The sequence below is a fragment of the Ambystoma mexicanum genome, chromosome 3p (genome assembly GCF_040938575.1).
Source record: "Ambystoma mexicanum isolate Mex_15411 chromosome 3p, UKY_AmexF1_1, whole genome shotgun sequence".
Classification (NCBI taxonomy): Eukaryota; Metazoa; Chordata; class Amphibia; order Caudata; family Ambystomatidae; genus Ambystoma; species Ambystoma mexicanum.
The window spans coordinates 162,343,056-162,360,436 of NC_090925.1; the positions used below are offsets into that span (position 1 = coordinate 162,343,056).

At 43.3% G+C, this 17,381-nt stretch overlaps 1 protein-coding gene across 7 annotated transcripts in view; it reads right to left on the bottom strand.

Moving 5' to 3' along the window:
• Positions 1-17,381, bottom strand: part of LOC138580197 (killer cell lectin-like receptor subfamily B member 1B allele B) — a 208,430-nt gene that overhangs the window by 105,986 nt on the left and 85,063 nt on the right. For 3 of the 7 annotated variants that reach the window (XM_069650539.1, XM_069650544.1, XM_069650542.1), the window contains exons 2-3: positions 8,820-8,918; positions 6,497-6,571 (exon numbers count right to left, since the gene is read on the bottom strand). In XM_069650539.1, coding sequence (XP_069506640.1) covers positions 6,497-6,571; positions 8,820-8,918 — 174 coding nt within the window. Of the gene's footprint in view, positions 1-6,484; positions 6,572-8,819; positions 8,919-17,381 lie in introns of all 7 variants that reach the window. The other 4 variants (XM_069650541.1, XM_069650540.1, XM_069650545.1 and 1 more) reach the window with 3 other exon arrangements.

The following is a 17,381-nucleotide window of genomic DNA, read 5'->3' on the forward strand; positions in this document are numbered from 1 at the left end:
GCTTTGAAAAGGGCTAACCTCACTATCAAGGCCAGCAAGGGACAGATAGCTCAGGGGAAAGTCACTTACCTTGGTCATGAGGTAGGAGGGGGTCAAATCCAACCTCTCCTCAGTTAGGTACAGGATGTACGTGACTGGGAGACTCCCAATACTCAAACCCAAGTGAGAGCTTTTTTGGGCCTCAATGGGTACTACCGAAACTGCATGGCAGACTATGGCACCACAGCTGCCCCTCTGACAGCTCTGACATCACCCAAGCAACATAGAAAGGTTAATTGGGCTGAAGACTGTCAGAAGGCCTTTGTTGGCATGAAGGAAAATGTGTGCAGGGCACCTGTGTTGTGTACTCCTAATTACAGCAAACCCTTCATTGTTCAAACTGGTGCCTGTGACACCGGAATTGGAGCTGTCTTGTCCCAGCTAGATGACAAAGGGAGAGAACATCCCATTATATTCATCAGTTGACAACTCAAACATATATAACTTAGGTGGGCACTGTTGAAAAGGAATGTTTCAGCATAGTTTGGAGCCTTAAGCATTTTAGGCCCTACCTTATTGGGTCTACCTTCATGGTCCAAACCAACCATACGCTTTAAAGGCCTTCCTAAGAGAAGGGTGAAAACCCTAGACTGCTCCGGTGGTCCATTAGCCTGGAAGGGTTAGACTTCACAAATGAGCATAGACCACGGAAGAGTGCATCAACAATTCCGAACGCTGAATTGTTGATGCACAAAGAATTAAATTGCAGCTCATCAAGCGCATCAAGATACTTGTGTTGATTTACATTGAATAAGAATGGAAGCCTATCAACTTATCTTTGCTAAGAGAATACTACTTTCGAGGCTAGTGCAACTACCCAGAGCCACCCTATGTCCACTGTATGTTGTGGGTACACCCTTGGGGCGGGACCTGTGTGAATAGAGTGTGTGACCATTCTATGTTATGGGTGTCGGTATTCTGTGTGTGTGACACAATCAATGAGACAGCTCTGCCTGAAACTGACATGAATGCAGCGCAGTGTGCTGAAAGGCTGAGTACTTGCCCCAATCCACATTCCTTGTTATGGGTGTCTGGGTGGAAGTGAATGGCCTGAATGCCGGTGAGCTTGATTGGCTGCCTGCCTGAATGAATGCCCTTCTATGTGATTGGCTGACTGAGCCTGGCTTAGCCAGAGTGAATGAGGGACAGATGTGTATATCTGGGGACCTCTCACTTACCAATTTGTTCAGAAGCTGAAGTTGAAACTTGAAGCGGATCCTTGAAGCAGAGCTGGAGGAAGAAGATTGCTCCTGCATTTCCTTCAATGTAATCCAAGAACTGTTGAGTGTGTCGAGGACTGATTCAAGAGAGGACCTGGCTAGGAGACCTCTCCCCGAGCTATGAGGGAACATTGTGCAAAAACTGCTGTTCTTCATCGAGGCACCCTGGAAGCCAGTTCTGTGAGTCTGATGTCCGGAGAAGGGGTTCTCTGAGAAACCTGAAGAGAGCGCCTGGATATCGAGGATTATCGAAGTCCATTGGCATCGACCGGAGTTCGGAAGATTTCCTTGACCGCTGGAAGCCAAGTCGAATCGTGTCGCCCAGAAGCGTGGACACCTTGACACCATGCTGATCGACGCCCAGAGTCAAAAAGCTTGGCATTGCATAAGAACATTTGAACGAGGGCTCCCTTGCCATCACCGTCAACCACTTTGTCCCGCCGGAAAAAAGTCAAGGTTGCCGGCTACCAAGGAAAGTGGGTTTCCTGCCACCATAAGCTGCCAAAGATGTCCCGAGGACACTGACGGAGTGAAGATCCGAGGTCCAGCCCGTGGTTGAATCCTGATCACTGAAGCTATCCTGAGGTATGTCCTGCGACTGCTGTACCAACAAGCCAGAGGACCGCCGAACGCAACTCCTGACTCCCACTGCCGGGCATGCATCCATCACCACTGAAGGTCTTTCAAGTCCACAGGATCTTGCGACACCGAACACTTTGCATCGAGGTCTACCACACGCCTCACCTTCCCAGGACTTCCACCATCGAGGAAACTATCGTCAAAGAGCACCGCGAAGGTCGAAGCTGCTGTATTAGCACCAGTGTTTCACTTTTCTTCGAGGATCTCGACCCTCAGTGACTCCTTCTTCAAAAGGGGTCCATCCTCAAAGGATACCATTGAAGAAACACTTCCACTTCCGGTACATTGAGGTGGTTGAACTTTTTAAGCAAGAAGAAGGATTATTGAGCATTTATGGACTGGCCTTGTTAATTCTTTTATTCGAAGTTGCCCAGGTGGGGGGATCCTCATTCAGAATTGTGCATCTCTCTCCAAAGAAAGCATTCTGCAATCGATTAACCTTAACCTACCTTCCTTCCTTATTATCTATGCTGATACACCTTACTGAATGATTTGTATGCTCTATTATAACTGTCAGCAGTTGATGCATGTTAAAGGAATCTAAAGTCTAAGTGTGGTACCACATACAATTTTATAGATGTGTCATTATAGAATTACCAAAGTACAAAGTATGTTATTTAATTGTGTATATATCTCTGAACCTTATTTTTATATAAAGAACTGTGCTAGCACATAACATAGTGTGTGGACATTCCTTTGTGGGGGCTTAGGCACTCACTGTACTTAAGAACCAGCCTGCATCACCTCCTGAGAGCTTAAGCCTTTGTTGCTTGTACATAGCTACCACATAGAGAACCTTGGCTGAGGTGCTCTGTGTCTCTACCCTACCATATATGGGGCGGAAATACCGATACCCCTCCTCCAGTCTTTACAGTGGTAACTCTGGAACGGGCTGAATTTGGGAATAACACCTGTTTACTGCTCTGCCCAAAATATGGGTTTCCCCCACTACAGACAGGCTTTCGAAAAGGTTACAATTCCATCAATAACATATTCCTTATCCAATTCCTCATAGAAGACACCAAACCAAAAAAAAAAAAACAATAATCAATTATATTGCTGCTACGTCGATTTTAGCAAGGCCTTCAACATGATCCCACGCCCTCTACTCTGGGAAAAATTACTTAAATGGGGGATCGATCCACTTCTCTTACATCATATACAACAACTTTACACAGATACTACTGTGTTGATTCACATGAGCCAATGCCAATCAGGATCTTATTCCAGCTTAATTCTGACCACAAGGGGTCTAAAACAAGGCTGTCCACTAGCCCCAATATTATATAATCTGTTTACTTCAAATATAAAAGCCCATGTAGCATTGGCCAGAAACCTTTCTCCTAAAATAAAGGGTGAGATAATTGCCTGTATCACATACGCAGACGATACAATCCTATTAGACAAGACCCTGATAGGACTCCAACGCACCATAAATGCCCTCCTGGACTACACAAGAACAAATAAAATCCAAATAAACACAGGGAAAACAAAATTGATGCACCTAGCGGGCAAAACCAATAGGAAACCACTAATGATTTGGAGGCTTGGCAGCCCAAAACTGGAAACAGTGATGGAATATAAATATTTAGGCTTTTCGATAAAATCTGACCCCACGAAGAACTAATATATGGACACCACCTTCATTAAGGCATGGAAAAAATGTATGGTGGCAAAACAATTTATTGTTAAAGTGGAGGGCATAATGTTCAAGCCCTATTGGAGATCACCCATACCAGTATAGTCCTTAGTATAACATATGGACTATCAGCTCCTCCATATCGCCTCGTAGAATAGACAGAATTGAGGCAAAAATCCTTCAAACCATTATCAACCTCCCTTCTTCCATTGTAGTTGAGGCACTATGACTCACTTATCACTACTTGGGGCATAGAGCGCTTACTCCTTTATATCAAACTTATGCCCACGTATAATAACACAAATCACATCCTGAATCTGTTATGTGAAAAGATGCTATCAGGACACAAAAACTATTATTTGATGGAACTTCACTAGGACGCTTTTGACATGGCTACTTTACTAAATCTAGATATGAAAATCTTAGTAAAAGAAAAGGTGAAGGGCTATGATAATAGCCTACAGATATCCGGTCATTGCATCGACAACCAAAGCATCTAATGCCATACCATCTAAAAAAAGCATCTTAAAAAAAAGCATCTAATGCATTTTTTTTAGATGTTAAAGGGTTTAGTTTAATAAAAATGAGTTTTAAAGGTTAAAAAAGAGCGTTGGGGGATCCCCCCATTAAAAAAAAAAGAAAAACAAATGCATTAGTTGCATTTTTTTAGATGCTTTTTTTTAGATGGTATGGCATTGGATGCTTTGGCTGTCGATGGAATGACTATAAACCGAGCTACAACGTCTCGACAAGTTAAACTCGACCTCTAGATATAGGGAATACTCACATCAGAGCTTTTTAGCTAATGCCCCTTGCAGCTACCTAACCAGATATAGCTCAATTGAACTTTGAACTTAAATGATTTACTCTGTGCCTCAGATTAAATCGTCTCTCCACCAGAGAACTAACTGGTGCATGCTCAGGAATTACACCTGAGCAGCGGAACTGTCTTTTATGTAAAAAATCAACAGAGACCCAACAACACCTCCTGACCTCATGTCCAGTACTAAAACCTCATTATGTGAGGGGCTATTCACAGGCTGTGTCAAATATCGATTCCATAGAAACTGACCAATTCTGGTCCAACATCAAGGGTGCTACATCAATGGTATTAGTCGCTGCAGCTCAGCATATCTGGAAGGCTGCTGCCTTGATGTTTTAACTTTCTCTCTAAAAACACACCAAAGTACCGATTTTGGAAAACCTCTCACAAATCCGGGTATCTTTCGAGAAGATTTCCCAACTATGGGATTAACTAATTTCTTTTGCCCTTTAGAGGTCCCCTATAGTTCGTTTAAAGCCTTTTTTGTTTTTTTTGTTTTATTTGTTTTGTACTATTTTACTTAGCTATTACATTACAATATCTAAATTTCAATGTATTGTATTTTACTGTATTTTATGTATTCAAATGTTCTTAAAGTTTAAGTTAACTAAATGCACAATAAAAATAAATATATATGGGTTTTGAAACCCATAAAAAAAAACCAGGCTGTAAATGGAGGTACTAATGGCGGAACTGAATCACGCAGTACCACCCTGTGCGGTAGCATGACCCCAATGGAGTCCAATGTAAAATGGGGAATAGGTGGGACTCTAAATACTCTGGAAGGTGACTGTTACGGCATGTCTTGATGGAAATTGAGTTTGGCGGTATTACCATAACTAATACCGCCAAACCCATAATGAGGGTCTTTTCTTAGGATGTTTCTTCACCATCTAGAACAAATTACCTGCAGAGATGAGAAATATCACAGTGTCTCTGGAGTTCAAAAAGCATTTGAAAACTTTTATTTCAAATCTTTATGTAACAGTCTTTGAGCTTCCTGTTTACTTTGAATGTGTAGTATGTAGTTTCCATTTAATAGGTATCGTTTTTTTTTTTAAATAACATATCCTATTATTCACCGCTCTGAAATGTCAAGACCATCTTATTAATTGCTCCCGATTCTACGCTTCCAACAACATAGACATTATCTAAATGTGTGGCTTGGTATAGATGTAGCTAATTGGCTAACATTTGAAAAATGGATTCATTTTTTTGGCATTTTATATTTCCCATTTGGGTTTTTACACTAAATGGTAGTGTAGTTGTGCAACCACTAACCATAAATCACTTAAAAGAGGGCAGTCTTGCTAAACACAATACTTGTTTATGTGTTATGTGAGTTTTTATGGAAGAAAGAGACTGCTACGCAGGGACAATGGTTGATTGCCTGATCGGCCGGTGGGGCTGGGCAATAATTAATACCTCACACGCATATCAATCCTGATGTGTCTTTCAATGCCGGATTGTACATGTGCCCTTTGCCATATCCCTTAAATTACCCTTTGACACACCTCCAGGGAGCAGATTTGCTGCCTTGATAAAGATGTGTTGCTTTTGCCAACCTCCGAACTCCACATGAATACATGTTTACCTTATTATGTTTTGGCCGTTATTCTCTGTGCTATTACCGTCACATGAATTAGAGTTAACGCTTGCAGTAACACTCATGGATTATTTAGTGGGACAGCGAGCCCCCATTTTGGAAAACGACTGCATGGGTCCATCATGCCACCATTTTAACCGAAGTTAACTTTCCCACTGAGAACCTAATGATTTTTATATCATGGGCTTTAACACACATAATTGGGCACAGTGGTAAAACGGGCGGTATTTCTTAATCTACCACAGGTTTTACGTTACCACACACTCATAAAAAGGGCCGCTGAATGACTTTAGAAAAATACATGGGCCTGGCTGTCTCTGTTCCTTCTGAGCTCTGGCAGCGGGTACTACTTTTTAATTATTGTTTTTATTTATTGTGATATTAGTCAGAATTTTGACTTTTTACACAAAAATACATTCTACAGATAAAAAGCAGCGGGTACTACTGAAACCAAATTGCCACCACCCTCACTCCATTGTTGAGTTTCGAACACATGATGCACAGGAGATAGAACATACGAGCACGTTTACCAGACATGTTGGAATCGCAGCCATTTCCACACAGTCTCCTGATTTCGTGCTTTTCCTGATGTGGCCTGAATGCCGCTGAAACAGAAAAGGCAAACAAGAGGAGAAGGGGATTATTTGAATGCACAGGGACAGTTGAGAAGCAGCATTGAGAACACAGATTTTGACTTGAGCACCCAGCATGCTTCACTCAGGTCCTTCCAGGTCCCAGAAGGCATAGCTTGATAATGGCTGTGCTACGCTCTAGGCATGTGGCATCAATATTCCTGCAATGCTACCCAGTTCTGAATTGTACCACCCAAGCTCTGAACCCCACGGACGTGGCATAGTGGCAAAGCAATATGTGCACCCCTTTTATTGCAGGCGCCTAGACACATCTGAAAAGTTTGGGAGACGGATTGGTTGCAGGTATTTTAGCAGTTTTTGGTGAACATATTAGTGTCTGTAAAGGTAGTGATGCCTACTGGGTTCCCCAACAACAGTTGTCCCCCTACAGAGAGATCATTGTATGCGATGAGGTCACCAAGCTCTCCAGGAAGCTGGCCTTGTATTTATTTCAGACTGCTTTACTCTATCAGGGAATCGCCAGTATTCTTGGCCACACATTAAAAAAAGGATCTGTTTGCACAAAAAAGTCCTATGTGTTTGAGCCCCAATATATAAATAAGACACAATGCTTTGAATGGTCACAGATTTTTAATTTGATAGGGTGTGTGACCTCCTCACAGAACCAACGTCATGTCAGGACTGTCATTTCACGCATGCGCGTTTTCCCCAATGCAAGGAAATGACATATTTGCACATTTCTGTTCTATGCCGCTATTGTTTACATTTGTAATTTCGGCTGTTAGGTGGCACCTGCGCCACCTATAAGCCAAAACTATGGCATTACAGTACAGATAGGGAGAAATTGGCACGAGGAGGGGCACACAGCTCGTAGGAGCGGTTTGGGTATTTGCCCATCCATTGACTGCCCATGGCCATTCTAATCCCTACTGCCATTCCCACCCAGTTCCTGCCCCTCCCGCACAAAACACCTCTTTATGGGATCTCTTTGAGCTATCTTTATTAAGCCTTACCATCAAACTTTGCACCCGAAGTGCCTGCCGGTGTTTTCTCAAAGCAGTCTTCTGAGGTGTATTATCTTATATGGAGGTGTAAATCAGCTACAGGTGTAATACAAATGCCCAAACCAGGTCTGCCTTCAGTCACTCCATTTATAAGCACTGTGCGTGTCCTTCACTGAAGTCCTGTTAAAAGCCAGCATGGGCAAGGCCAACACTTTTGGCTTGTGTATAAATATTAGGCATTTGCCAGACACTGCTATGAGATACCCTCGAACTCGCAGCGTTTTGCACCTGCTACCATCAATGGGCAATGAATACCACTACGGCAGTGCCTGGCAAGTGAATGTCCCATGCTTACATAAAAGCCCAAACTGTTGGCATTGCCAATTCTTGTTTATGATACTGTTTTGGTTGAGGAGTTTTCAATGGCTCGGGGTAGAGATTGCTGGCTTTCTTGTAATCCTACCATGTTGACTGAATGTTAATTTGATGTATGATAAGAGTTGTTTCTTTTTTCTTTTTTTTTTTACAAAGAATATATCTCAGACTGGGCATTCCAGTGCATTGATTGGGTAAAACCTTACTTATGGTCCATGGGATTGAGGGGAAGAGGGGATCCAAACCCTGTCTCCCTCTCATTGGAGAGACATTTCTTTTCAGCAGCTGCCCCAGGCTGGGTGGACAGCTAAGGGGCAATGCTCGTGCCTTGGAAGCAAGACAGTGGTGGATACCTGATCCCACACTTAGAGGCTGTACTCCGGCATTACGCAAGCTTAGTTTGATTACAATGTCCAGTGATGGAGCTGCCTGTTCCCAATGTTTCCCTTGATGTTTTCTTCATTAGACCACAGTCCAAAGAATGCCTGGCCTCTGCGATCTTTCTTGCTTCGTTGGTTCTGATTTTAGCCACTGTAAATCGGCCCCCCTTTCCTAGTTTAACGCACTCATTTGGTTTGGCTCCCTAGTATAATACACTTCTCTGGTTTGCCTCCCTAGTATAATGCACTGCTCTGCATTGGTACAGCACACCACCTGCCCCACTGTCAGCTTCCCAACCCTGTTTCTCTCTTTTTGTCCGCTTCTTTTCCTTATAGAGTCCAGTTTATGTCTGACATACGACAATCAATTTCCAAGATAAATTCCCTGCATCCCCTTTTTTGCTGCAGAGAGGACCCCCAGCTTGTGCCTTACACAGCGTGTGCCATTAGCCACAGTCCCCCCATGACCCCTGACTTTCGACACAAGATTTAGTTACTTACCCCAAACACCGAGACCTATGAAAGCCAAGACTTCCAGAACGTGCAGGCTTCCCGTGAGCCACAAGAACCCTTGATGCCACCGGGGACACTGTGACTCCTCTGCAAAATGCAATGAGTGAGAGATGCATTGATAATTAGCGCGTGTGTACACAACACCCATACTGCTGTCTGTGCTACGTAATGATGAAGCCGTGCACCAATACACCTTTCATGCAGCAAGCACTAGCAAGTGACTTTATTTAGGAGAGAATTTGTACCAGTTCTGCAGCGTTTAAAAGAAAATTACACTTTGAAGAATTGTTTAGTAACCAATCTATCATGGCTGCCTGTTTGTTAGTACCCTCCTCCAGCGAAGCAGACCCCCGGCTTTGTGCCAAAACTTTGTTACTGCATGGAGCACTCCCCTTAATTGATGTTTCTCTATTTAATGACCATTGCACACGTGTCGAAGAGGGCACATTGCACAGGTTGCCAGTGATTACTGCCCAATGCCAATAATACTCTATCGGAAGTAGGCCAGATATTAGGCCTACCTGGAAAATATAATCAGGATTGCTACAGATAAAATATAATGTAGAAACAGGACTGGAAGCCAATGGATAGATGCGCTTAGATGCTGTTCCCCAGAAGATATACCAGAATGGTCAAAATCATGCGAGCATCAGGTGGCCAAACAGAACCAGGCCCAGCCACTATATTGAAGGACTGCTCTGTGAAGCTAGCCACTCCCATGATAAGAATGATCAGTGCTTCTGTAAACCCGGGGCAACACCCCAATCCTTGAAACATGTCACAGTGACCTCCATACTGAAGAAAATTAATGTAGGCCCCAATTTTCTCAATCTTGAATACACCCTTAATGGGCAAAGCATTGGCAAACGGAGAAGACAGGTATTGTGAGAATACAGTGAGATATAACCCCCAGATGGATAACAACCAATCAGGGTTTCAGTAGTTTACACATTCTGAAATGACCCTCTTCTTTATGAAAGAACCAATCCTAAATGCTTTACATAAAATTGCTGTCCCGTCTTGCTAGACCTGTTATCAGCCTAGTGCCATAGTTCACACTATCTTGCTAGATCGTCTCTATGGCAACCTGGTTATTGACAGCACTGCCCTTGCGTGGTTATCCTCCTTCCTTAGGGAACACAGCACTTCAGTGACGCTGGGTGAGTTAGCATCCAATCCATTTGGCTTGCTATTAGGGTTCATCTAAGGGTCAATCCTGTCACTGTGGCTAAATAATAGTTACATTTGACCATAACACTCTTTGCTTTATTCATTGTCTGCATCACTTTAGCTAAATGTGGAGAATATAGAGATGTGGTTCAAACTATCCAAAAAGCGTGTCACCCTTGCGAACCTACCTAATTATTTAATTGCTGTCCAAGAGTGGATATCAAACAACAACCTCATTCTCAATACTATTAAATCCTATATCTCAATCTGGTTCCTGACCACAGTGCAGCTAAGAGACAGCCACCATACAGGTAATCTGCACATCCTGGACAATGGAGACTCATGCTTAATGTTCCTACTCAACCTCCTTGCAGCCTTCGATACCATTGTCCAGGGAGCCCTCATCAACAACCTTGCAGAAGAGCAGGTGGACGCATTATCCCTAACTCCCACCCCCTCACCGCCAGATTACTGGAACATCAGGAGAAGGGCCCTAAATGGGACTCAGTGTGTTATGCATATACCACATCGAGTGCACAAGAGATGATATGAACTCAGACAACCGTATCTAATGTATCCTCGCGCTGAAGGAGTGGAAGGATATTGTGTCGAGGGTTGTCAGCATGCACCACTGGATATCATGTAGTGCTGAGTGAAATCTGAAGTGGGCAGAGTGATGTCATCAAGAAGCTGTACGAGGACATACTGAAACGATATGAAAATACTGAAGAGTAACAATGTAACTGAAGTGATAAGAGAAACATGTACGAAACGATAAAGTAATCATAAATCCAAAGAAGAATGAAGTACATTGTTGATCAATAAGTGTAAATACTCAGCAACGTAAGGTAGATGATACATATAGAAGCTTGCTATAGAGGAAAATATAACGTGGCAAGGACGGCCATGATAGGAAAATGGGAGCTGGCTCGTGCAAAGATTCAATTCAGCTACCTCAGAAACAGACCAGGGCTGCAGAGTCAGGATATGTTGGAGAATTAGCTTAATTTCCAAAACAAAGAGGAGTCTATGTTGGCCTGGGATCAAGGATGCTATGGCAAGGAATAGCTGCAAAGCACAAAGGACGGCAGACAGATAAGCCATGGACATGAGACATATTAAAGAAGAAAACATTTGCAAAAGCTGAAGTATTGGAAAATGAACAATGAATAAGGCTCCTACGCGATGGATGAGGAAGTCTCTAGAGGCCAAGAGGAGCAATGACACCTAGCATAATTAAATCAAATAGCAGTAAATGGGACACATATGCGGTCTCCTCACAAGTGATCCAGAAGTTGAAAACAAGGGCTATTCATTAAGCTGTGAATGAAGATAGTGATGTGCTTACACTCCCTTGAATGTCCAGGAACAGAGAGCAGACTACAAGGTCAACTACAAATGGGAAACTTTGGCTTATGGCCCGACCGCTGAGAGATGATGGACTAATTGGGAACGTGGATGAAGCATCTGGGTTTCATTTTGCTTTTGTGCTGCTAGCTGAGACGGAAGTCCAGGGTTGGGAGGGAATGCCAACCAATCAGTGGGTCTATGGAGCAACCTGCTATACAATGTTGCATAGATCAATCCGCTGCCATTTTGTCCGCTATAATCAGTGTTATTAGTATTTAGAGGTAGTTCTAGGCGTGTCTCACAGATAAGAGACTGCCAATGAAGTACTAACTCATATGTATTCTATAAAGTAGATATATTCCCCTAACCAATCACTTCCGTCAATAGTTTTCACAGTTTGCCACGTAGGACATCATAAATGACGCATATACATAACCTGTGTGAGTGTGCATGCATCAGTCCGAGGTCTGCCACTTTATTAAATTGAGAATAATTGCCATATTTTTTGAGTCTGTCCAATTAGTTGGTCTGAAGCCTTTATTGGTAATCCCATCTAGCACAAGAGAAGGCTCAAGGTGCTATAGCACATCCTTGCCACACTCATGGGCTTTTCTGGAACAATCCTGCTGTCGATCACTTCTGTGAAAAATCGAGAGTATTCATCCCTTCTTCCCAGGGAGGAACCACCCACTTTGAGGCAAGGGAAATGAGCCAGCTGTGCAAGACCCTCCTTAGCGCTCTTGGCAAATGGAACCTCTCAGGGAGTGACTCGCCCTTAGGGGACAAAGACTCTCATTCTCACAAGGAAGTTCCTATGCAAGCCACCTTACCTGCTTATATGGGACTGCTTCTAGTAATGAGTAACGCGCCCTCCTTTTGTTTGGCTATACGCAATGCTCGATCAACTGTGACGCTTGAAGGAAAAGGGAATAACCCTTTAAGAACAGACTTGATGTAAGAAGGACAGGTGGCACAGAAGAGAGGAGAGAGAACCATAAATATATATAAAACCAGAAACCAAGGGGATGGTTATAAGCATGAGGCTTTGAGAAAAACAGAAAGAGTATCCTATGTCAGATGGAAGAAGTTGCCAGAATTAACTGTTGATGATTGGGGGAATCCCTTAATGAAAGTCTTTGAAAATCAATATGAGTCAAGATTACATATTGTGCCAAAGGCTCAGATAAAGAGCGTGCTAGAGCGACCTTAAGAGTGGTGGGGTCTCATCCGTGATAAAAAAAATAGCAAACCCCAGAAGGGTCTAGTGGAAAGAGAGTGAAATGCTCAAAGTCAAAGGAAAGACTGTAATAGACTATCTTAAGAACCTCCTTAAGGGAAATACAGAGAATGCTAATCGCCATGGGCTTAGATTCAGTCATCCGTGACTTATGGAATCACTGAAGGCTGACACCAGGACTTTCCTTTCAGCTGTATAGGACGTTATCTAGAACATTGCAGCAGCGGTCTAGTGTTTCAGCAACCACAGCTCCTGGTCCGTCTCATGGCATTGACGTAACACTAAGCCGCTGCTACTCCATTCATAAAAAGCGCAACTTTTCTCTGGTAATATGTGCTGCAACTTCCTTGTTGTGCTGGACTTATTGTTTCTCTTTCCCTTGTTCTCCACTGCTAGCTCCATTTCTCTGCATGTTTCCTCCGTCGAGTGGTTGCTCCTGCTTCCTGCTCCTTGTTACCGTCTTTTCGGATCCTCCAAGAGTTACTGCTGGCCCTACTGTTCACAGTTCCTGCCTCATGCTCCTAGCTACAGTCTCTTCTGATTCAACTCGCCACGGCTCCTGCCAGGTCATGAACGGAGACATCATCTCATTGAGTTTTTGTCTCCCGGATGTGAGGTTTTCGCCTAGAGGTTTGTTCCTCAGTGGAGCCACATTACCGTTGCACTCAGGATCACAGCAGTGGCACGGCCTTCTTCATATGCTACTCCAGTTACTCAGGTGGGTGCATTGCTGAAACTTAAAGAAAGAGACTAGTTGAGAGACCCCAGGAGTGGTGGTGTCTCCCCGATGATAATCATATAACAAACCCCAGAAGGGTCGAGTGGAAAGAGAATGAAATACTCAAAGTCAGAGGAAGGCCTGTAAGAGACTATTTTAAGAAAACCATTTAGGACATACTGAGAATATTGATAAGCAATGCACCGCCTGGAAGACCAGACCTATGAATAGTTGGCAGGAGCTAAAGGAGCTAGGAGCTAAAAAATAAGACACTGAAAACCAGAAGAGACCATCATAGCCCACTTAGTTCTGTAGGATGACATTTTCATAGCTGAAGACTGATGACCGAAGGGAATCAGCCAGGAGAGAGACATTTTTCTTGCAATTTTTTGTTATTAGTAATAGTGGTAGCGTCAGGTAGATTAGGTTTTGGACAGAGGGCATTTTGCGTTAGACTTCCTGATGACAGATGAGCACTTTAGTTAGTTTGGATAGGTAAGGAACATACCTTTAGAAATAGGGTGAGATAGGCCTTTTCTTTATTGAGTAAACATTACAAAAATGTCCAATCTGTGTCTCCTTCCTCTGAACCACCAACCCTCCTACCTCTCCAACTTGGACCAACTCATCCAGGTGGGCCCCATAAGATTCCATCACTGTGCAGTAACCTGTGGAGTTCCACAAGTCTCCTGTGTTCTCCAAAATGTAAATAGAATCTCTAGGGGAACTCCTAGCCAATACCGACATCAAGATACACCTTTACATGGATGGCACACACCTTTAACTAGTGTCCAATTGTATCATTGAGATCCATCTGTTCAGGTACTGTCTACCCATCATCCAATACTGCATATCAAGCAACCGTCCAAAGCTCAACACAACAAACGTTGTATTCAAACTCCTATGTAATCCCACCAAGCATGTCCAATTCCAAAAACTGTCAGACTGACATGAAGCTCGATGCATTCATGCCTCAACTGTGACACAGTTAAAAATCTCTTGGCTTTGCTATCGACTGTGACCCCTCATTCAAAACACACAATGACAGGAAGACCTGAACCGCATGGTACCATGTTGTACTCCTTCGTAAAGTCAAACCTTTCATCCCTGCTGCAAGTTTCAGAAGAGTTGTCCAATCCCCATTCCGAGGAGTCTGATGCCAACTTGGCCCGTCTGAAGCTGTCCTGCACGCTGCAGCATGCCTCAAAGGAGAAAGGAACTGCAACCACAGGTACCCAGTTAATTTACCGAAATAATTCAGGGTGGTATATTTCACCGAAAACCATAACACTGAAAAATACCGAAAATATGAAATAAATATATATAGGGTAGTGGGGTAAGGGGTTAAAATGGGTCAGGGTGGTGTTCTAAGGAAAAAAGATTGGGAGGCTTGAGGGGCAGGGGGCACCCCAAATAAAAAAAAAATGGTCACAATATTTCTTGTTATTTTGGTCGCAATGAACTGTACCACTTTGAATTTTCCGTCAGTAAGATCACTTATAACCCAACCACATCCCCTATCCTCAAGGAGTTCAAACCACCAGTTATAAGCAGTCACAACCAAAACACCACTGTGCCAGGCTGACAAACTCATCATCTCCAGAGTCACGGCCAGTACCAGAAGCCACAACATCGCCAAGCTAGAACCAAAGAACTGCAAGAAAGAAAAAACGGCAACAGGTCTTTTCTTGCTATGCACCCTGTCTCTGGGACAAATTACCAATGCAAATAAAGGTGCTCCCTCGATTCGCCACTTCAGGAGGGACCTAAAGAGCTCATCTTCAAAGAACAACTCTCCAATAATGGATCACTCAACCCTAGTTCTTCCTTTCTGGAGCTCCATCCCTCTTTTGCTGCCATTAAATCCCTGCTCCTCTTTCATCCTTACGTGTAATTCCCTGACTGCATCCCCCATGTACAGCTCTCATGTTCTTCCCAGTTAGGTTTCCCACACATGCATAGATTGCAAAGGTCGCTTGTATCCCTGTTATCTAGTTGAAGAAGAATGCTTCTTCTCTAACACCGATCTTGGGGGCAAGATATGTTATATCTGGGATACGAACTCCAACCATTACAGGGAATAAATTCTCAGAAATGCAAACCTGTTTTCCCTGTACAAGTGAAATGCCCAATTTTCATTTGATTCTCCTGCAGCATCGGCATTCCGGTTCCATGATAGCTCATCCATGTTGGATAATGCAATAATACCACTTGGTGATTGTGTATTCCAGCAATGGAGGTAAAGAGAAGGCTGGAGAGTTACCATGACCCTGTTGTTATGTTGGTTTCAAACTATTCCTTGGTAATAGAGCCGCAAATTACTTCTCATATAGGCAATTCTGCAACTGTTCCAGGCCTGATACTGCTATCTAACCTACATGCCATGAGGTGGTCCTCGCTGAATATTTCTGATATTTAGGCCATTCTTACCAGAACATCTAAAATCCATTTTCCTGTGCCCCCAGACAGTCCCATCCAAAGACTGTATGTACTCTTGGAATTTTTGACACTAGTGCCAAACCCCTCTGACTCATTTCATACAGATGTTTTGAAAAAACGCAAGGGTGGGAGGGAGAGTTAACAGGGTATGGCCCTTACTCTTAACTAGTTTTAACACACAAAATACGTCAAAAACCACTGTGAGGAAATTTGGTTATAGCTCATGTAAATCCAAAGGCCTATGTGGGCAAGGACCGTGTACTAGAACCCAAAGAGAGGGTGCATGTACTACAAGGCTGTGGTAGAAAGACAGAAAAGGGATAGAGTGAGTATCTAACTAATCCTGCCTAAGTGCAATGCCTCCACTAGGTAACGGTGCTGTGCCGCTTACAAACATGGGATAAAAAAAGAGGTAAGCTTACCACTTCTAAATGGGTAATGCTTTCAGCCTTGTTGGCCCTATTCCACTCTCTCCCACTATGTGCAAATGTGTATAGGAAGAGAAGTACTCAATGATAACTTAAAAAGATACACCAATGGTCAACTGAAAAGGCATCTAGTGGGGTATCAACCAGTTTATTGACCACTAGATTGTCTATCTCACCATGGTGGACTCAAGTCTAAAAATGACACAAACACAGTGACAGACAATGTTGAACAGAACATTCAACAAAGAAGACACCAAGTCCCATACTCCGTCTTAGGGTAGTGTTAGTGTGACGGGTTGTGGGCCATTGCTAAAAGGTATGCTCAAACTACAAGGTAGGCACAGTTTATGCCTCTTGTATGTAGCAACCACCGTTGACCGGTTTCAATGGCAAACATGTAGTTGAGGCCACTTTCATCAGGACAGTCTTCTACTCCCATCAATCGGTTCAGTCAAAAAAAGAGTTAGGAACAGACCATATTGAGAGAGTAATGGTACGACAGTTGGAAATGTATATACGTTACCCCCAAGACGATTGTGCCGTGAGGCTGGATCAATTTGAGAGGGAGCCTTTAATTTGGTGATCCCTGTTCATGATGTAATTGCAGGGAGTAGAGTGTGTCCGCATTCGTGTGGAACACATAGATCCAAGCCCCAGGTGTTTTGGAAAAAGGAGTAGGCGCATGGAAATCCGTGTCCTGCCGCTCGCCATGAGTATTATTTCATACAGATACAGCGTAAAAGGCTTGATCAGGCGATAGCCATGGATCGTTTGACAACGGAAGTTAGGAGAGAACGCGCTATTGACAAGGCTGATGTGGGATACAGTAAATGATGAATTGAGAGGCTCGTCTCAGGTTTCCGCCCCAAGATCCCTACAGAAAAAATGAATATTCAAGAAAAAGAGAGAAACATAGGAGAGGACCTGGAAGAAACTGATGGAGGCAACAATGTCCAATTTTGCCTCGATCATGCCCCGTCTGATCTAGTGGGTTCAGCGACCCCCAATTATTATTCCTGGTAAGGAAACAAGGAGAGCAGTAGTAACATTCCCATTCAAGCTGAATGAAGTCTTCGTAGCACTAAAGCATCAAAATAAAAATAATGTTCCCGTCTTAAACTAACACGGCTTGGCATGTAGAGGCTGGACATGGTCATGTGAGCTCTTGTTCTGCTAACACTGTTCAATGCCTTATTATTATCATTATT